Source organism: Neodiprion fabricii, chromosome 7 (genome assembly GCF_021155785.1).
Source record: "Neodiprion fabricii isolate iyNeoFabr1 chromosome 7, iyNeoFabr1.1, whole genome shotgun sequence".
Taxonomy (NCBI): Eukaryota; Metazoa; Arthropoda; class Insecta; order Hymenoptera; family Diprionidae; genus Neodiprion; species Neodiprion fabricii.
In genome coordinates this window covers 8,908,957-8,931,299 of record NC_060245.1, presented here as the reverse complement: position 1 = coordinate 8,931,299, position 22,343 = coordinate 8,908,957, and the positions used below count along the sequence as shown (strand labels likewise).

Below are 22,343 nucleotides of genomic sequence, written 5' to 3'. Positions count from 1 at the left end.
GAGGTCCCCAGGCGTAGGGTGAACCTGTTCACGTAGTGATGGCGCATGATGCTCTGCATGGCACTTGCACGTGCAATTACTCATAAGGAGACCTTGCGGTGAGGCCTGATGCAGGGCACCCGCGTATAGTTGCTCAATCCAATGAATTTTTTGTAGCCATACATCGCGAGTAAAACAACAATGTGCGTGTAAGCAAAACCAACATTTTTCAAAAAAATTCATTTTCTACCATTGAATTTATAGTTTAACGGTCTTGGCCTTTTGTGATTGAGATCTCTGATGGCTGGAAAATAAGACTTGGTCAAGCGACCAAATTTTCGTAAGGATATAGGAAATTCTTCTTTATAATACTTTTCAATTTGGTTTTGAATCATTTTTCTAATAATCATTTCAGGGTACTTTTTTATTCGAGTTAGCATGATTTACAAATTTCATAATGCCCACAACCTCACTTTTTGATATCATGTCCAAAAATATTTCTAATCACATTTTTCATTACTCTTTTGATACATACTTATGAAAAGTTTTCGGACTTTTTTTTTTTGTTGCAGAAAAATATGAAGTTCCACTTTCATTCGACGTGAAAAGAAAGGTAAAAGGAATTGACGAAGCCTGGGCTGGATTTCTAGAAGTTATTGCTAGTTGTGAAACAATGCTAATGGAAAGAAAGGTAATTTATGAACCTATATTATTCTGGATAGTGACTTAAGAAATAACTAAAACATCTTTCAAGCTGAGAAACATTTTTCACTTTATGTTACGAAGCTGTTTACTCTCTACTGGCCAGCGTAATTTACGATTCAATTTGAATACGTCTTACCAAAACCTGGTACCTGACTTGAATTCTTTCATTTTTACTATCTTATTGAGAAGAAAAAAAAATTCTTCCTCAAAATCATAGAGAACACGCGTGGCGAGGTGATTTGGAGCAGGACGTTCCGGTAAGGTCATTTTGAGTGATTCACCTGGGGCTTACAACAGGTGTGTAGTTACGTTATTCTATTCTTTTGTACATGTCCGGAATTATTCTATCGGAGAATGCAGAGCTGGGCGAAATGGAGATAAGATTGATGAATTCTGATAACTCCGCTTCGCGAAGCGAGTGAGCAAGTCGATCGTGTTGTCAATCCTACGGTAGCGTTCAGTAGCGGAGGATCGTAATTCAATCACATAAGATAGAGGCAGAATTAGTTTGCACTCGCGGCAATGTAAAATACGTTGAAAATGGTTACTCGTATCTTTTCGATGAGCAGAGTAGATGTGGACAAAACAAGTTTTGGCGGTGCAACAAAAAAGCGAATGGGTGCAAAGCACGACTTCTCACAAGCGTGCATACTAATCAGGTATGTACACTTGGAGACAATGAATCTGAGACGGTTAATTTTTTACACTAGGCAGTTATGTTAGCAACACAAAGAAACCTACAGTGCCATAGTCGGCCGAGCGCGAAACAAACTCAATCTCAATAAACATAACATAACCCATGACCGTCGAATGTCACCTTAGAATACGGCGGGTATAATGACTTGTTGGATTGATACGGTCATGGGTCATGTTATGTTTATTGAGATTGAGTTTGTTTCGCGCTCAGCCCACTATAGGTTTCTCTGTGTTGCCAACATAACTGTCGTGTAAAAAATTAGCCGTCTCAGATTCATTGTCCCTAAGTGCACCTATACCTTGTACAATATACATACATATTTATACAGTATGAAGCAGAACACTACGGCGCAGCCGGTTCTTCTTCTATTTTTACTTTTCATCACCTATGGTGATATAAGAAAAGTATTGGTTGTAGTCAAAAAGTAACTGTTGCGAATCTTTTCATTTTTGACCCTCTAGAACCCGAAAACACGTTTTTAGACAGACGTCGGTCGGTCTATCGGTCTGTCAGTTTGTCGATCTGTCTTTCTATCCGTCAGTTTGAGAAATTCACGCGATGATCTCGGAATGGCTCTATGGAAAAAACTGAAATTTGGAGGACTTTGCATTCGAATAATGGGCATGAAAACGTTGTCATATCCCGTTTAATTTGAACTTCCGATTCTATCGGAAATCAGTGTTTTTTTCTATCCCTACTATCTTATAAACATAAGAAGCAGGGATATTTTGTGATCCCCGGTTGTTGAGCTGAAAATAGTGTTCTAATTTTTAGATCATCACAAACTTTCCATTGATGTTACGAATACTTTATTTTTTCCAGAACTATCTTCAAATTTCCGTACGTCTCTTTTAATTTGGCCGAATGCGCTATTGAACTAGGTGCATATGTGTTTCCGTTATGATGTAGAACAGCTTTGAGACTTCTATTTGACGAATCAATGACAAGTCTCCACTCATCGTCTTTCTATGTATTCAGTTTAAATGCACCCACCAAGCCTTCTACATCCGAACTGTATACGAATGAATTCTCTTCATCGTTTGCAAAAAATTGCCGAATCTCCTTTTCCCTCTCACGATAATACGAAGCTGATGTTCCTTCAGCCAACAAACTTTTCTTTTACAATACTGTCGCTGGATGTTTAGCTCCGTCTTCAGGTAATCCTAAATCTAGTATGAGATCATTCAGTTCTTTTTGACTGAAGGTTTCAAGACCTTTTTTTTTACCATCTTGTAAATATTTTATATCCTCGGAACTATCTTCTTGAAAGACCTCGTCGACTTGCATTTCTTTCTCTTCCGTATCCCTTTGTTCGGAAGTGAGAGTATCATCTACCACTACTATTTTTTCTGGTTTCACAACTGAATTAACGTTGGCGTGCTTGATATTAGCTTCAGTAGTCGTGATAAAACATGTGATGTCCGTCAAACAAAAATAGCAGTTTTCTTGATTTGTAGGTGCAGATCATATCATCGGTTTGATAAATTGCAAGTTGTCCGGTTTTTTGATTTTTTCCCATCGGATCAACATCATATGGCACCGACCACATGCGGTCTGCGGTACCCAGTTTGCATCTCAATTGGTTATTTTATTATCGAAGCAATCTTCGCAGATCGATTTTAATTTGGCTGATGAAGGCCTTCAGTATTTTGTTACGTCAAACTCGCCACAAACAAAGCAAAACCACGAGGATATTTGTTACACGTGTAAGATTGACGTCTTCTAACATTATACTCTACAGAAGCCAAGTTACCCACTAATGTACATAGGGGCGCATTCATAATCTTGCCGCCCTAGGCTTCAGGCAGATTTTCGCTCTTTTTGTGTACGGTGTGCCTATTTTTTTTATTTTATATTGAAACCATTCATGTCTCGGGATATAAAAATAACTTTATTCTGGTACATATTGTGCGATATTATACAAAGAACTTTTTTTGTTTTATTTTAATGTCACGTTAACGTACTCGGACAGGAAACTATTATGATGATGAAAATAATATTGGAATCCCGTTATTTAAGTATTAAAAATTAAATCGTGACTAGTAATGATTGAATGACTATTGGGTTGTTACCTGTCATATTTTCGTCATTGCATCAGCTACTTCGTAGTTCGTAGAGTTATCAATTATTATAGCTCACAGTTTATAGTATTGCGCGCCTTGATTTTTGAGTTGCAAAACTATCAATCAAATCGTCATATCTCAAGGACGATAGCCAATCTGACTCAATGCCGAGTATAGTCAGAGCGTTGAGCCTATCGTCCTTCATTTTTGATCGTAGATAATTCTTCACTCGGCGCAACCGAGAAAAGCTCCGCTCCCCAGAACAGTTTGTATCAGGCGTACAAACACACACGCGAAGAGCAATATCGATATTACGATACACACTTTGCATATCACTATCCCGAATCCATTTCAACAACTTTAAAGCCGTATTCCAATTTTCTCCACTTGACAAACAGTGTGCACGAAAAAATGAAAGCCATTCATCGAAAAAACTTTCCACGAGATCTGAAGCGTAGACCTTCCGCAAGCTCTCTGCTTTTTCCTCTATTTCTACCGAGCTAATCGCTGCTAAGTCGGTGAGAAAAGAAAACTTATGGTGATATCGCACATATGCTTCACGTCGCTTTCGGAGCTCACAAAGAAGCTCATCGGTAATGACTGTGATTGTCACGACTCTCAGATCGTCTCGACATATTGGTGAGATTGGATCTGCCGAGCGAGAAACCCCAAAAACAAACCGTGAAAGCAGTTTCTAAACGCTCTAACTTCAATCGAATACCTTTGGCTTCGCATCTGACGCTCGGTTTCTGATCTTTATCGTCTTCGATGCAGTCCGGTACTCCCACAATGTTATCCCAGGAATCGTATAAACTTTTGCACGCATTGGTCCGAGCAGACCATTGAGTTGTTGATAGTCTTTTCAGCGTAACATTTGTTACGGATTCCACTTCTGACTATTGCATCGAGGTTCGCTGCTGCTGAAGAGTTTCTCAGCGTTGCGTTAATACGGTAAATAAATCGTAGATCTTTTGCAAAAGTGCGAAAAACCAACAAGTCTCTTCGGAATCTTCTGCCGCAGACTCTCCAATCAAATTGAGAGAGTGAGCTGCACAGGGAATATAGTCCGCGCGAGGTGAAAGTTTTTTTATTTGTGCTTGTAATCCGTTATAAGCACCCGACATATTGGCGGCATTGTCGTAAGACTGGCCTCGGCAGTTATCAATATCGATTGCAAATTCGTCCAACGTAGCAGTAATGGCTTTTGTCATGTACAGAGCTTTATGGCCTGCGTTCGGAATAAATTTGAAGAACCGCTCAATGGGTGTACCGTTGGCCTGTGCATATCGGACGACAGAAGTTAGCACATTAATATGAGAGATATCAGGTAGAATCTACAATAATAGAGAAGTATTTTGCCAATTTTATCTCCGTTAAAATCGTATTCATAACTTTTTCTGCCATGAGCCCTATAAATTCTTCGCAAATCGAAGAAGAGAAACAGCTTGTGTGACCACTGCCTAAGTTACCGTACCGCGAAATATGATCTGCTAAAAATGGATCGAACTTTGCGATGAGTTCTAAGGACATTAAGTAATTCCCGTTGTGTGGTGAACCGAACTTTTCATTATGTCGTCTGAACGGTAGACCACGCGAGACAAGAGCCTTTATCGTTGCCACAACTCGTTTTAATATATTCCTCCATATACAATTGTTGCATCGAGCTGTTGCGTTAGCTTTAGGTCAACGCGGCCGCGAAAAGTCCCCCTTTTTTTTATATTCAATAAAGACAGTTTATGCGTCGATGAGTTTTCGTGATCGCCTACCCGTATAGAGGTATTTTTCCGATCGCTAAAGCCTTCTTTGCTGCCAAAATGTGTCCCACCGTCGAAGGCAAGGCATGGTCCACAGTAGACTTTACCGGTGCTCTCTGAACAGATAAGCCAATTACGGAGACTTTTCTCTCCATTAACAAGACACTGTTCGAACAAAGATCGTGATAAATAACGTGTCTGGTCACCGTATACGCGCTTGCTGGACGAAAAATCTGTATCTCAATTTTGTTTTACGCCGTTCGCCGCTATTTCGTCTCTGGTGAAATCATTTATTATTCCATCGGCTGAATCTCAACTCACAATCATTTTTTGTTGCTGCTGTATCGGAATAAAAGAAAATTCCATCAATTCTGTCACATTACCATTACCTCCATCGGAAGAAGAAGATGCACAGGCGTTGATTGTTGAAGGATGGACAGTTTGAATATCCGAATCATTTGCACTTTTTTCAGGTGTAGAAAAAAACGTGTCCAATTTTCGGGTTTTCTTGATCACTTCATCTTCTTTTTCTAATTTTTGCTTGACACGTCTTTTGTATTCGGCGTCACTGAGTTTTTTTTTCCGGTCACTCATCGTCGATAATAAAAATTGCGTAAACGTGTACATGTGCTGTCCTGAAAAGTAAGGGGTTACACAGTAGATGTAGATACTAAACAATAAAGAGAAATAAATCATCCATGTCGTAACCCGACTTGATTGAGATATACTTACTAATTCACGGAGAATTTCGTTTGCGTTTGAAAATCCATATGAGGTATTCCATGCCTACTGAGAGGACGTTGTCCCTGACCCCGGCCAATTTGCTTCATTATTTTTTATATGTTTCTACAACATAAAAAAGCACTCACTATTCTTTTCAGATTTTTCGTCCAAATCATTCTTTTTCAAAAAATGTTACAAACTCTTTTATGGTCCTAAAAAAAAGCCATTTTTTATTTTTTTAGAAAAATTAGCATAATTTCTAGGTCCCAAAACAAACATTTTGAGCCCTAGTTCAGAGTGGACAATTGATTTCTTGTATCTTTTTAATATTTTTTTAGAGGTGTTACGTCCGTGAGTAGAGTTCACTCCTGAGCAGTAGGAGTGAATAGGTTGACTTCGCTTTTACGTTCTCGGTCAACCAGAAATCAGGATGAGGATTGAATGACCTTGGGTATGTTTGATAAATCGATTATATGTTCATTGCGTAGAAGTTGAAATACTTGTAGGAATAAACTGTGCTTTGCGAAAGACGTATAAGAAGTCTAGATGTGAAGTTGTCGAGAGTTAGAATAGGAGTGCCGGTAGAGATTTGAAACGTACGGGATCCAGAAAAGGTGTGTAGATGCTGAAGGAAGGGAATGGAAATAGTTGAGTAAGCGCGATAGTGAATAGCGTGACACTAGGTAGAGATAAGAGGACAGGACAGAGACCATGAGATTCATATAAGAACGGTGCGAAAGTTAGCGAGTAGGAAAAATAGAAAGAAGTGGTATGTTGGACGTAACACCCCCCCCCCCCCCCCCCCCGTCAGAGAGAGCATAGCGGTAGATATGGTCCCGAATATGAAAAGTAAGAAGATGGAAATGTCGTAAACAGTAGTGAAACATTATTTTAAAGTATGTGCTACATTTAGTTTTACAATTTCACTCATTATAGGTAGTGTATGGTATTTATAATCTGAATATAATATGTTGTCGGTATACATGAAAATGATAATTGGTGTGTGTTTACAAGTATAGTCACATTATGAATGTACTTTGAATATTAATTGATACGTTTAGCAACATCAGATGGATATTTCATGATAAGTGTTTGTAATAGTAAGTTTATGTTTGGGATAGTATGGTTCAGATTCTGGATTGCATATGAGCGTAAGGCATATAGTTATAACAATATGGTTACAGAATGTTGTTTAAAGCTACGCGCCTAGGGTTAATGCGCATGGAAGCGGGTTAGTATAGTTAAGATTAATCGTGAGTATCACTATTTTTTTTTTTTTTTTTGATTTACGGAGTTTGACCTATTCGTACAATGACATCGGTTACGAGTGTAGGTATATTTTAGGCTAAACTAACGGTATAAGACCGTAATTACGGTTATTTTGATGCGGTATTGTACAGAAGCATATTTTTATTTCATTTATGTCTGTTTGGTAGCGCAACAGCAGACCTTTGTAGCAATATGGTATGTAGTTGCCTATTTGTAATAAGTTTTTCGTAAGGATTTAGTTACTGGTGGATTTAAAGGAAGTGGAGGTGATGTGTAAGGAACCGCACCACGGGTTTTCACCTCGTTGGGAATGGGTAGGACAGAAGAAGTAGGTGGGTGGATGATGTTTGGCTCGATTGGATTGTCATACCCTGTTTGTCTGGCTCTTAATGTCTGGTTCGTTTTCTTAACTTTACAGTGTGTACACAGAGTAATGATTTTGTCGAGGCATAAGTGACGGTAGAACAAGTATAGGGTTGCGAGAGATAGTAATCCTGCACCGCTGTGAGTAAGACCGTCCTTGATGTGGAACATATAGCGCTGTGTGCGGTGGTGTGTGCTGATACCAGTAGCTTGTTTGACGATATCATGCAGCGATAGTCCGGTATTGGCCAAGGCATGTACTGTGACGTGAATTTTTCCCGCTCCTCGGTCACTCGGAGAAAATGACCGAGAACGTACCGCGTGCACAATAATTTGGCGTCCACGATGTACCCTAGATCTAAAACAATATCGCAAAGTTTTTGTTGGGCGCCTGGCGTGATTAACACGCCTCGAAATCATTAATACGCTATTCCTCGGGCATATGCTCGATAGCTCAGTACCGCGGAGAGGGGAGGGGTAATTTTTGGAGAGAGAGAGAGACACTCGAAATACACACGCTATTTAACAAAAGTAAAATAAAATCTTATATTTCACAATAGCGGTGATACAAAACAAAAAAAAATATAATTCAAAAATCGCTCATCGCGAGTCTAAAACTAAACATAGAATTACACGTAACCTACTCTATTTCTTACTCGAATGAGCTCGCGGCTCCCTAACTAAAACGTCACTCGACGATCGCAAAATCCTCATACGCAATTCTTAATTGGCAAATTCGCCATTTGTTCTCCATGGTGATTATTGCTCGAAACGAAACTAAAACTAATTATTCGACGGTGCGCCGTCGGGCTACCGAACAGACGGCGTCCTCAATCTCACTCGAAATCTCACCCGACTCGGAACTTCGACGCTACCGCGAGCTGTCCTAAATCTAAACGAATCCGTAAACGCTACTATATTTCAAACGCAACTAAAATGCAATGCTCAAACTTCTCGTCTCAACTGCTGCTCAACGCAACGGCAATTTCGACTATACATCACCTAACCTCGACTAAACACTATCTTAACTAAACGTAAACTTAACTAAGCGCAAACACCACTACATTTAACTTCAACTAAACACAAGCTCAAAGTAACGCAACTCAATCTACATTATCTTAACTAACGGGTACGAAACTCAGTGCAAGCGCAACTAACGTAACCTAAACTATACGCAATCGCGACGCATCCGAACTTAATTCTTTTCAAAATCCCCCAAAACGTTACCCGCTAATCCGAGCACTCCAATTTGGTACTTCCCGACCTACTCGAGAGGTGACACAAAAAAAAAACGATAACGCGGCTCGACCCGGTACGGCGAAATTCGGCTATACTTGGTTTCCCTAACGAGAAAGATTCAACTAAAACCCGTGACTCTACTCAACTTTTTCAGAAACTCAAAATTTACTTTACTCTAACCCGCGTACTCAGGCTACGGTCCTCGAGCAAAAGAATCGGCAAAAGAATTTCGAGTACTTCTCCACAACGCAAATCCAAAACGGCTATCCGTTACTCGGCAAGCCTTTTCGCAATTAGGCTCGAAATTCAATCGCGGGGATAGAAGCAGCGCTTACCTTCTACATCCTTGCAACCCCCTTTCCATTCCCCTCGCGATTTTTGGGCGACTCCATTGCTTCGCGAACTCCCCCAAAACGTGACTACTAATCACGACCGCCAAAACTAGAGTGGTTTCAAAAACCTACCACCTGCCGCAACACGGATCTCGATACGCCATCCCACACGTGACGTCATACCCCCAAGAATACGCAATAATCGATCCGTCATCGATTTCGTCGATCGCGCAACTCAACGCGCACCTTCGATAGCATCGCTGCGCAGAACTTAAAGCTAGCTCGCAATCTCGTTCTCCGCGCAGCTCCATGACGTCTTGGCGGTGAGCGTGGTGCTCCCTCGTCGCTAGTCGGTCCGTCGCAAGTTCGCTGGTCAATTGTTGGCCGGGTGAAGTGGAAGAGGCTGCGGCGCGCCGGCCGCCAGCGGGAATCGCGTCCACCTTGGATTCCCGCGATGCGGGGATCTGCGTCGGCTCCCCCTCCGCAGCCTCGACATCCTTCCTTCGCAATTGTCGCTAGTCCGCCACTTAGCACTTTCCTCGAATTCGGTGTCGACTTCTTGCCTGATGCCGTTATAGCTCGAAAAATAAAAAAACAAAAAAAACTGAAATATCTTACGCTGGTCGCTAAAGTGTCCCCTCTCGTAGTTTCGGATGCGTGACTCTAGTCCTGGCGCTCTTTTCCAAAAACTTCGCGACTCAATTTCGGAAATTCCTAAATTTTTGGTTCCGCCCAGGGTTCAAGGAGCCCCTTGTAACGGGCATCAAAAATGCCACGTTACAGTACATTCATGTGCGAGGTTTTGGGAAGTGCAGGAATTGCAATTAAGGATAAATTTGTGGTTTCATTGAAATCATGGTTTTTATATATCCGGTCCAGATCGAGGGTGAAGTTCGGGATGTATGAGTGGGTTTCAGATGAGGTCAAATACCTAGTTGTGGAGAGTGTCACTTCACTCGTGTAACCGGTGCACTTGTTATTCAGTCGTAATATTCCGGCTCCTGAAATGGCGATTTGCGGGGTGTGGTCGTTGGGACATAAAATGTGTACGGTTTCTGGTTTTTGCTGAGGAAAATATCCAAGCGTTGGAGACGGAAAGTTCCGTCCAATATGTGCCTTCGAAAGATGTTAGTCTAACGTTGCAATTTTGTGTTACTGATTTTGAGGAGTGGAGAAACAAGTCGACTTTGCAAAGATTGTAGATTTCGCTGTGGAATAGTGGTTGACTTTGCCTGCAAATGTATCTGTTTTGCGTTAGGATACATTTGTTGATTTTCGGTTCGGATAGCTGGTAGTATGACGCTCTATTTGATGTTATTTGCTATATATTCAGCACTGGGTTGAATGTATGCGAACTTGTTGGAAATCGTGTCGTAGGAATGTCTATCTGGTATGGGTAGCAAATGGTATAGGTTGAAAGTATCTCTATTTAATATGGGTATTGAAATGACGTAAATTAATCGCATCTTAAAATGTGCGATTTCTACTTTCGATATTCGGACTAGCTCTTCAGCGTATGCGGCGTCTATGGGAACTGGAAATTCTAGAAGAGGTTTCAGCAATTGAATGTGTTGGATGCTCGAAATCATTTGTTCTGGAGATAAAATTTTTGGATGTGTTATTCCTTGTTGTGCAAAGAGGATCGCGTCTATTAGGTTGTCAAAATCAAGTTCGTAATTATTCATGTATCTGTCTAGGTCAATGAGGTGTCTAATAAGTGAGATTGCAGTCTTGCTTGTGGACATGAATCTTCCCGAGATGGTCACTTGGTTGTTTAGGGTTGCTAACATGCGGTATTGTGATTCGTTGTGGGATGCAACGTTATCTAGTTCGTTACGATATGCGCCCAGTGTCGATTGCACTATATTTGTTTGTTTGTTTAGCGGGATTGCTGGATGATTTGTATCGTTATATAGATTATCTATCTGTTGGTTCAAGTATTCACCATCTTCTACAACTAGTGTTCCAAAAAGTGATTTGAAGAGTCTTCCCACAAAGTTGAAGGCTCCTCTTTTATCGCGGCCCGTTGCTAACTTAAACAGCTCCAAATGCGCTTCGTTAACTGTGCGATGACCAATTGATGATTTTATTTGATTCTGGTATTCTTTGATTGTACTTATTCTGTTGGCTAATAATTCTATAAGGTCACTCGTATCGCATTTACTTGCTAAGGTAGTACATTTTTCGCGTATTTTGTTCAAATAGTCTGTAATTTTTAATAACTGGGATAACATGTTACCAAGATCCACATAGTTGATTAGCGTCCATTCTTCGTTGAATGTCCGTAGATTGTTTATTCGTTCAAAGTGGATGCCGGGATTAACGTCAAGTTGTTGTATTGTGTACGGTATTTCATCGTGGTCGGTCATTTCTGCACTGGCCCTGTAATAATATACATATTCTACTGAGTTTGCTATTAAAGAGGTAAGTGTGGGATTTTACTATGTATGTGCGGTTTTCGGTTTTTTGAGATGGACTATTTCAGTTTTGTTTAGCGTATAGAGAATGTCCTCAAATCTGCCCGGGTCTGATTGGCGTGATTTCACTACAATGGCGGCATCGTTATCCGTGTCTTCAACAGCTGACTCCGGATCATGTGTCACGGAGTCACTCTCCGAGATATCAGTTGGGTAGTGCGAGGAAGCAGAAACCGGAGCATGTCTTGGAGCTGAACTGGTGCCGGTTCGACGCTGCGGCCGACCAGTTAGGGGGGGAGCAGGGATTCTGGGTATTGATGCTTCTGTTTCAGGTTCAGAAGATGTCGAGTCATGAGTCGGGTTATGATAATTACAAATGGTGATCGTTATATCGGAGTCTTTAAATATGTAATAAATCGTCCGATTAGCAAGGTTCTAGTCCAACTTATCTAAGCCGCAGCCTAGTCTTGGAATCGAGAGTGTTTTCGCTTTGTCTGGTTCTAAGCAATTTTTTAGGTTCACTAGGGCGTTGAACAGTATTTCTTCAGTTGGTTTTTAATAGTGGTACTTTTTGGTTACTAGATTGTAAATGAGGCGGTTACCATGTGGCAGTGTCAATACGTTCGTTACTTCAGGGTCCAGCTGTTGTAGTTGATCTCGGGTGATTATTATCTTATTGATTAGTTGTCCCGTGACTCCTCGTGACGTCTTGCAGTCTGCCGAGATGCAGTGGGCTGGGTTATCTTGTCTATCGAGGAGGTTGGAGTGTATTTCTTGAATAAATTTACTATGCGTTAATGGTAGGTGGTTAAGGTCTGTTACAAATTCCGTTAATCGAGGGGCGTAATTTCGTCCTTTGGTGGTAGTGGCTACGGGTATCGGCTGATCCGGTGTGTCGAACTGTTTTTCACGTATTTTAACACTACGACTCTATGGTTTATTGGAGTTTTGGTTTGGTTTAGATGAGGTAAGCGGTTGAACTCCTTCCGTAGTTTGCTTGATCGTTTCATCGCATACGATCGGTGGCTTCGTTGCGCTGCTATTGTTAGTCATACCGGCACTTGAGTCATAGGTAACAGCAGAAGTCGAGGTGTCTTGTAATGCTTTGGTTCGTCTGCGCGGGGAAGGGCTGGTGGATTCGTGTGCAGATCCATGCGCTCGTATTGGGTGCTGGTCCACATGTTTCATTCGCTTGTGAGCGCCGGTAGATGAAGATAGCGTATCCGGTTCGCGAGCACGTGTTGGGTGTTGGTGAGCTACTTTGGCGCGCTTGTACGAGTGAGTAGATGGGCATTCTGTATCGGGTCGTGGCCGTTTTGAGGTGATAGATAGAATTCGGAAAGAGTTGACAGGTGGATTTCTGGAAAGCGCTTTTGCGTTGGAATTCGCTTTTCCTTTTTTATGTTTTGTGACGTACGAATGTTCTTCCAACTGTTCTATGAATTCCGTTTTTACTAAGGGAATTGAAATTTTCAGTGCAATCACCTGAGCCATTCGTGTTGGTATAAATATTTATTCTTCGTCTAGGAGTTTGAATGGTTTGCTGGTATTGTTCGGTATTATTTTTTCTGTATCGAAAGGTATCGTTGCATTTTCGTTCCGTAAAAACATCGATCCTAAGATTCCGTCTTCTTGTATCGGGAACAGATCGTCGACTATATGGAATATATGAAGGTTGTCACCGATTCGAATGTTAGTTATTCCTAATACTTTTATTGGCTCGTGTATAGCACTGGTAACGTGGATCTGACCTTCGAGTAATTTACACGGAACATGCGGATGTATCGCTCCGAGTTCAATTATGTTTAGATCAGCACTGGTGTCAACTATAAATGTGCTGGGTTGTCGCGTGACTTCACCGGTGGTTATTCGAACCTTCCGTGTTTGTGTGACAGATGTTGTGAGGATACGCGGTGGTGGTTTTGTGTTGGTTCTATGCCTGTTGAAGGGAATAACGCCGGTTTCGCGAGAGATAAGGTAGTTGTTTTTTAAACAGATAGTCGCCTTTTCTGAACGTAGAAAGTCTGAACTCAGTATACCATCTTCGATCATAGGGAAGGAGTTATCAACAAGATGCAATTCGTGGCATGTATTAGCCAACTCGACGTAAAGACTTCCCATTGTTCCGATGGATTCTTCCGTTATCCCTTAAATCTGCCTAACGTTAGCCTTTGTGATGTGGACTCTTGGGTCGATTCTATCGATTTTCAACAACCTAATATTAGTGTCAGTATCTATTATTAGTGTCACGTACCCATTCAAAGACTGCGGGCATTGTATTCGAATCTGTGGAGGTCCTGATTCTATCAGTTCGCGCTGTTGCTCTGCTTCGAATGAAACTTCCGGGTGGACGCCTGCATCGCGATTAACGTTCAAGTAATTTTGTGTTACATAATTAACCCTCAAATTCGATTGTGAAGGATTTGGTGTGTTACACCGTTGTGAGGGTTGACTCTCATTTCGCGTCTGGTCTAAAGGTTGATTTGTCGGGTCTCTTGCTCGATATTGGGTGTTGGGATTGTTCTGTTGTTGACGATTCGTGTTATTTTGAACAACTCTCGAATCTTGATGGATATTCGGATTCTTGGGATATTGGGACCGATTTGAGCGGCACTTATCGTTTGAGTGGCCTTTGCGACCACACTGCGTGCAAGTTGTGTTGTTCCGCAGCCTCGTTCTGCATTCTTCTATACTATGACCTGCCTTCTTGCAGTATCTACACACTACTAATACGGAAGGTCGTTCAGGACAATATTTATCGATATGATTGATTAATTTACATATAGTACATTTTATATGGTTTTGTGTTTCGTAGTCAGTATCACGGTACGAGGTTAGTTTAAGTCTATCCGATAATAGTTCTTCAATTTTGTGGGCTGTGTGGATAGCTATTTGTAGGGTTTGTGGATTTTCATGAGCCACTTTTATGTCTAATTCGCCTAGTAAACCTTTCATACATCTTAGTCTTGCGGTTTCTTTGATATATTTCTTTAGCACTTGAGCATCACTGATAGATTCTGAGGCATCTATTGATTAGCACGCTTGTCTTAACAGATGTTTTATTCTAGCACCATAATCCAGGACACTATCGTCTTGCCTCTGTGCCGATTGTGCAAGGTCTAGCTGGATATCTGGGAGGTGTTGTTCAGATGCGTAGGCCTCTCTTAGGCAGTCTAGCAGATCTCGAGGAGAATCCATGTCTCACTCAACATATTCACTCGCGTCGCCTTCGATTTTCGTGCGAATGAGTGTGGAGAACAGATTTAGTTCTCTGGCTAAAACAGCTTGTTGTGCGCATTCTACTTTAGTTATGAATTCGGATACGAGCATATTAGTGTCATTGAACGTGGGAATCAGAGCCAATGCATCTTCAAGAGGCAGGTGCGGAAAAGTGCTTTCGGTAGCCATGTTGTAAATTTTAATCTAGGATTTGTCGACTTACAAAATGAAGATGAAGAGAAGGAACGGACGAAAATGTTGCATTCTTCCGTGAGGATGTTGGTATAGCGATTTCGTGTCTGTAGGCGGTGATGATGTCGGTGTGCGTTGTGTTGTGCTAGAAGTCGTGAAGAATAAAGATGTCCTCGTAGTAACAGCAGGAAATAGTTTTGCAGCAATATCGATTTGGAGATACGGATTTGTTTGTAACGTTCGTGTGAATCAGAGATCGATGATTGCGTTAAACGTAGAATATGACTTTCAGAGTGTCTTCAACACTATTACACAGTGGTATTACTTTTGTATCAACATCACTGAGCTTGTACACTTCGGAACTGGTCTATCAGATGTCACTTCATGCGTGGCACACACGTAAAATTGTATCACTGAATTTCCGGAAAGCGAAGACCACCCCTGCCCCCAATTTCACGTCCGTGAGTAGAGTTTACTCCTGAGCGGTAGGAGTAAGCAGGTTGGCTTCGCTTTTACGTTCCCGGTTAACCGGAAATCAGGATGAGGGTTGAATAACCTTGGGTATGTTTGATAAATCGATTATATGTTTATTACGTAGAAGTTGAAATACTTGTAGGAATGAATTGTACTGTGCGAAAGATGTATAAGAAGTCTAGATGTGAAGTTGTTGAGAGTTGGAATAGGAGTGTCGCTAGAGACTTGAAACGTATGGGATTCAGAAAAGGTGTGTAGATGCTGAAGGAAGGGAATGGAATCAGTTGAGTAAGCGCGATAGTGAATAGCGTGACACTAGGAAGAGATAAGAGGACAGGACAGAGACCATGAGATTCATATAAGAACGGTGGGAAAGTTAGCGAGTAGGAAAAATAGAAAGAAGTGGTATGCTGGACGTAACAGAAGAATAATTTTTCTTATTTTGTACGCATACAAAACATATGTTATATTTGTAACACTTTTTAAAAAAGAATGGTTGGGACGAAAAATCTGAGAAAAATGGTGAGTGCTTTTTTTAGTTTGTAGAATTATATGAAAAGTAATGAAGCAAATTTGCAATTTGTATACATACAAAATAAGAAACATTATTTCTTCAAAAAAATATTCAAGAAATACAAGACGTCAATTCTCAACTCTGAACTATGGCTCAAAAAGTTTGTTTTGGGACCCAGAAATTATGTGAATTTTTGTAAAAAAATAAAAAATTGCGTTTTTTAGGACTATAGAAGGGTTTGTAACATTTTTTAAAAAAGAATGGTTGGAACGAAAAGTATGAAAAAATGGTGGGTGCTTTTTTTAGGTTGTCAAATCATATACAAAATAATGAAGCAAATTGGCGGGGGTGAGGGAAAATGTCCTCTCAGTCGGCACGATTTTCTTGGCAAAAAAAAAAAAAAAATGCGGAGCGTTTAAAGTTGGTGAAACGATGTTTTTGAGCAATAGCGAGGAAACTATTGATCGGAGAGAAGAAAGGTTTATAAGAATTTGTAAGTATTGGAAAAAAGAAGAATTTGGCCAGTTACAAATTGAGATTGATTAATTTTTTCATCATGCAAAGTAATAAAAACCTGCTAAACGGCCATTTCTATAATAACGAATAATTCATCCTATAATGCATGTACATCTTTGAAAGTCTCGTAATATATGTCTCTTAGTATACCAAAAAAGTTTGCAAAACCAGAGCTCGATTGGATTAATGCTTTTTGAGAAAAGCTATTTGTTATTAAAAAAACCGACTTTAATATTAATATCAAATAATAATAATATTATCAAAGAGCAACAAAACTGGAAAAATATTAATCCAAAAGAGTCCCACTATCGTGTACACTATGAGGCAAAATGATTTTTACAATTAAGTGGGTGTAAAATGACTCTAAAAAGGGGTACGTTTTTTACTCGCAAACAAATGGAGTTTTTTTTTTTTTTTAATTTATTTTTTACTGCCAGTTTCCGCCATACCCATTAGACTATGTTCCCAGAGGTCTGCGTAGACCTGTGCGGGGCAAAGGAAGAGATGGATTAGTGAACATCATTATGCGGCGGAATTACTCCGCCAATTTTCATGTAACAGAATTGGGATTAGCGTTATTGGAAAGCTGTTATTTTTACACGGATTTAGAAACAAAAAATTTATTCAAAGTTAATTAGGGGACGAGATAATTTTTTTTTGCTCAACAATTATTGCAGCTGCTCTTTTAAACATAGAGAGCTAAAATTTGGGTACAGTATATATATTAATCATGAATGGACTGTCCATTTTTGCAGTCAATTTACGGACAAGATGTGTGGCCGTGTATGGCGACGGAGCGGGGGAAATCCATCTCCGCCTGGGAGACGCTCCTGAAAGTAGATTCGCGGGTTCGAATTCCACGAACTTGGAATATATCTTGAAGCCATGAACGTATCGAGATGTTTTTTTTTCAATCTCGGCTAAGTTTTTCCCCTGATCGTGAACTTGCTATCAACATCTCAATAAAAATATTTTTTAAGCTCGAAATTTGATTATTAATTTTTATTTTCTTACTCATATTAAATCAATGTTCTGATTTAGTCTCAATGACTTCACCGAAAAGTCGACTCAATAAAAGATATATGGTTTCCGAAGCAAGGGTTTTTACATTCTAAGGAAAAATCGGAAAATAAGAGACCGAACATCTGGAATAAATACGAAACGTATTTACTTTCAAAGAAAGCATATTTATTACGACAAACAGTTATAAAAAATACCGAAATAAAAAATACAAACGTGAAAGGAAATATTCAAACAAGTTTTCGATTTCAAAATGTTTTCTGTACTCTTAGTTGTACTTGATATCAATTTAGTGATTTCTATACGACGCGACGTACGGTTGGAAGAAGGGTTTTTTAAACCTGAAGTGTCTCCGGTGTAGTTTCTTTCGTAGACGGTGCCGATTTCTCATTCATGCAGGTAGCAGGCTAGAGCAGCTGCTCGAGGGTTCAGCTACATTTGGGGTCTGACGAGAGGCTCGTTTCGTCAGTCTCATCAGAGAAGCAACGCTGCTCACATCGTGTAGTCAGTTAGTGGTGAAATTTGCCAAATTGCGTTGTGTTTAAAATTTTTAATGTGATAAAAATAATTTTGGTAAGTATTGTAACGTGACATTTTTGATACCCGTTACAAGGGGCTCCTTGAACCCTGGGCGGAACCAAAATTGAGGAATTTCCGAAATTGAGTCGCGAAGTCTTTGCAAAAGAGCGCGAGGGCTAGAGTCACACATCCGAAACTACGAGAGGGGACACCTTAGCGAATAGCGTAAGATATTTCCGGTATTTGTTTTTTTTTTATTTTTCGAGCTACAACGGCATCAGGCAAGAAGTCGACACCGAATTCAAGGAAATTGCGGAATGGCGGACCAGCGACAATTGCGAAGAATGTCGAGGCTGCGGAGGGGAAGCCAAGGCAGATCCCCGCATCGCGGGAATCCAAGGTGGACGCGAATCCCGCTGGCGGCCGGCGCGTTCCAGTCTCTCCCCCTTCACCCCGCCAACAATTGACCAGCGAACTTGCGACGGACCGACTAGCGACGAGGGAGCATCACGCTCACCACAAAGGCGTCATGGGGCTACGTGTAGAACGAAATTGCGATTTAGCGTTGAAAGGATGTAGAGGGTAAGCGCTGCTTCTATACCCGCGCTTGAATATTGAGCATAATTACGAATAGGCTTGCCGAGTAACGGATAGCCGTTTCGGATTTGCGTTGTAGAAAGGTACTCGAAATTCTTTTGCTGATTCTTTTGCTTGATGACCGTAGCCTGAGTACGCGTGTTAGAGTAGAGTAACTTTTGAGTTCTTGGGAAAGTTGAGTAGAGTCACGGGTTTCAGTTAAGTCTCTCTCGTTTTTGAAATTAAGTACAGCAGAATTTCGCTGTACCGGGTCGAGCCGCATTATCGGGTTTTTCAGTGTCACCTCTCGAGTAGGTCGGGAAGTGCCGAATTGGAGTGCTCGGATTAGCGAATAACGTTTTCGAAAATTTTGAGAAGGTTTGATTTCGGATGCGTTACGATAGCGAATAGTTGAGGTTGCATTTAGTGGCGCTTGCGCTTAGTCAAGTTGCCGTTTATTTGAGATAGTGTTGAGTCGAGTTGAGGTGATGTATAGTCGAAATTGCCGTTGCGTTGAGCAGCGGTTGAGACGAGAAGTTCGAATATTGAGTCTTGGTTGCATGTGAAGTATAGTGGCGTATAAGGATTTGTTTAGTTGAAATAAATAGGAAATAAGCTTTCGATTAAGTTCATTTGTCACGTTTAGATTTAAGGCAGTTCGCGGTAGCGTCGAAGCTTCGAGTCGGGTGAGATCTTGGGTGAAATTGACGACGCCGTCTGTTCGGTAGCCCGACGGCGCACCGTCGAAAAAGTAGTTTCAGTTTCGGTTTCGAGCAATTATCGCTATTGAGGGAAAATGGGGAATTCGCAAATTGAGAATAGCGTAGGGAGATTTTGTGATTGTCGAGATGGATTTTAGTTAGGGAGCCGCGAGCTCAGTAGAGTTAGGAATAGCGTAAGTTACGTGTAATCTTCTGTTTATTTTTAGAATCGCGACGAACGACTTTTAGATTATTTTTTTTTTTTTTGTTTTTGTATCACCGCTATTGTGAAATTTCAGATTCTATTTTAGTTCTTTCGTTAAGTAGCGTGTGGTTTTCGAGTGTCTCTCTCTCTTTCTCTCCAAAAATTACCCCTCCCCTCTCCGCGGTACTAAGCTACCGAGCATATTCCCGAGGTATATAGTCCAGTAGAATTAGGTCAAAAAGTGGCAGATCGTGGTTGTAATTGGTGGGAAGCCAATTTTTTGTGGAATGGGTTCCTTTTACATATAGAAACATATTCTGAAGTTGCGCCATCTCAAGCTTTTCCGCACAATTATTTAGAGACGTTTATATATTCCAATTTCGGGATTTTCTCCTTTTTTAGACCATTTTTCCTCTATTACTCGTAAAGTATCGACCCTACGAGAAAAATGTATAGAAGCAAACTTGTTCAAAATCAAATTTTACACACAGATACGTTGTTTAAAAAAATAAAAAAAAATTTTTTCATCGCCAAATTAACGATTTTCGATGATTTCTTTATCGAAAAAAGTACTTTTTTCACACGTATTTTGCAAACAATTGAAATCGAACAATCTTTCTCTGGAGGGTCAGAAAGAGTACATCAAACCTTCATGAAAAAGCATGCGCAGCCCGATCGCTGTGCGCTCGATAGTTTTTTCCGAATATCATTGTTAATTAAGCCCGATTCGAGAGTTGCGTTATCGTAATTGTTAACGTGAGCCAAAATGAGGCCTTCTGAGTTGCTGCCGATTTTTTTACAGATACCTGGGACCTCCCCCTAACGTGTCCAACAAGTTTTACCATCCTATTGCAATTATTATGAACTAGGGAATTTTCCGAAAAATGACTCAAATTTGACCCTTAGCAACAAATGCTAATAAGTTCGTCAATTATTGTCGGAATCGAATTCGGGAAAGTGGAACAGTTAGAGCAAAAGAAGACGCAACTTTTGAAACAAGACTCATGGTAATCGGACAGTTTGTTTGTTAACTAGAACACTTCAAAGTCGAAGTGACTTTGTTAATTAACAAATTACGATTTCGACATTTTACGAACGCTATTGTCTTCTTTAATATCAGTACTTGATATGCCAAGCAATGTTTTTCAAGCTTCTAACTGATTTCATATCGAAAATCAAGTGAACAACTTAGCTTGTTGAGGCGAAAAGTGCGCGGCAGACCGTCGGGCGCCGTGGTGGGGGGAGAGACTCGCCGCAGCCGGCAGGCGCAAAAATCGAATTCACTGTTTCAATAACGTGCGCGCGTTTTTTTTTCGACAATATCTCGGGTTCTAATTGACGTATTTTGATGATTTTTTTTTTAAATCGATATGCCGAGTCGTGAGTAACACGAATATCGAATCACATTCAACAAATTCTTTTATTTAAACACTCAAAATCGGACGGAAGTATAAATCTCGATTTTTTTCGTTGCTAATCATTAGTTTATTCATGAAAATTTAGATTTCCATGCTGAGTATTCGTTCACTTTATTATTCATCATTATGATAAAATGAACAAAATACTCCCAAATTTAAAAAATTTAATAATATTATTGTTGAGTTTGTAATATGTTGCAAAAATCAGTATTATAATAAGTGAATTATTATTAATTAATCAAATACAATATTATTCATTATTTCGGCCGAAATAATTATTTATTATTATATATTATTGTTGAGTTTGTAATATGTTGCAAAAATCAGTATTATAATAAGTGAATTATTGTTAATTAATCAAACATAATATTATTCATTATTATGTTTATTACGAAATAATGAATAATATTGTATTTGATTAATTAATAATAATTCACTTATTATAATACAGATTTTTGCAACATATTACAAACTCAACAATAATATATAATAATAAATAATTATTTCGGCCGAAATAATGAATAATATTGTATTTGATTAATTAATAATAATTCACTTATTATAATACTGATTTTTGCAACATATTACAAACTCAACAATAATATTATTAAATTTTTTAAATTTGGGAGTATTTTGTTCATTTTATCATAATGATGAATAATAAAGTGAACGAATACTCAGCATGGAAATCTAAATTTTCATGAATAAACTAATGATTAGCAACGAAAAAAATCGAGATTTATACTTCCGTCCGATTTTGAGTGTTTAAATAAAAGAATTTGTTGAATGTGATTCGATATTCGTGTTACTCACGACTCGGCATATCGATTTAAAAAAAAAATCATCAAAATACGTCAATTAGAACCCGAGATATTGTCGAAAAAAAAACGCGCGCACGTTATTGAAACAGTGAATTCGATTTTTGCGCCTGCCGGCTGCGGCGAGTCTCTCCCCCCACCACGGCGCCCGACGGTCTGCCGCGCACTTTTCGCCTCAACAAGCTAAGTTGTTCACTTGATTTTCGATATGAAATCAGTTAGAAGCTTGAAAAACATTGCTTGGCATATCAAGTACTGATATTAAAGAAGACAATAGCGTTCGTAAAATGTCGAAATCGTAATTTGTTAATTAACAAAGTCACTTCGACTTTGAAGTGTTCTAGTTAACAAACAAACTGTCCGATTACCATGAGTCTTGTTTCAAAAGTTGCGTCTTCTTTTGCTCTAACTGTTCCACTTTCCCGAATTCGATTCCGACAATAATTGACGAACTTATTAGCATTTGTTGCTAAGGGTCAAATTTGAGTCATTTTTCGGAAAATTCCCTAGTTCATAATAATTGCAATAGGATGGTAAAACTTGTTGGACACGTTAGGGGGAGGTCCCAGGTATCTGTAAAAAAATCGGCAGCAACTCAGAAGGCCTCATTTTGGCTCACGTTAACAATTA

The 22,343-nt window shown here is 39.8% G+C and overlaps 1 protein-coding gene across 1 annotated transcript in view; it reads left to right on the top strand.

The window, feature by feature from the left end:
* LOC124185963 (dynein axonemal heavy chain 2) overlaps positions 1-22,343 on the top strand; it is a 670,443-nt gene that overhangs the window by 51,078 nt on the left and 597,022 nt on the right. Inside the window, exon 2 of the mRNA XM_046577226.1 lies at positions 552-670. Within this exon, the coding sequence (XP_046433182.1) occupies positions 653-670 (18 nt within the window). The 5' untranslated portion in view covers positions 552-652. The remainder of the gene's footprint in view (positions 1-551; positions 671-22,343) is intronic.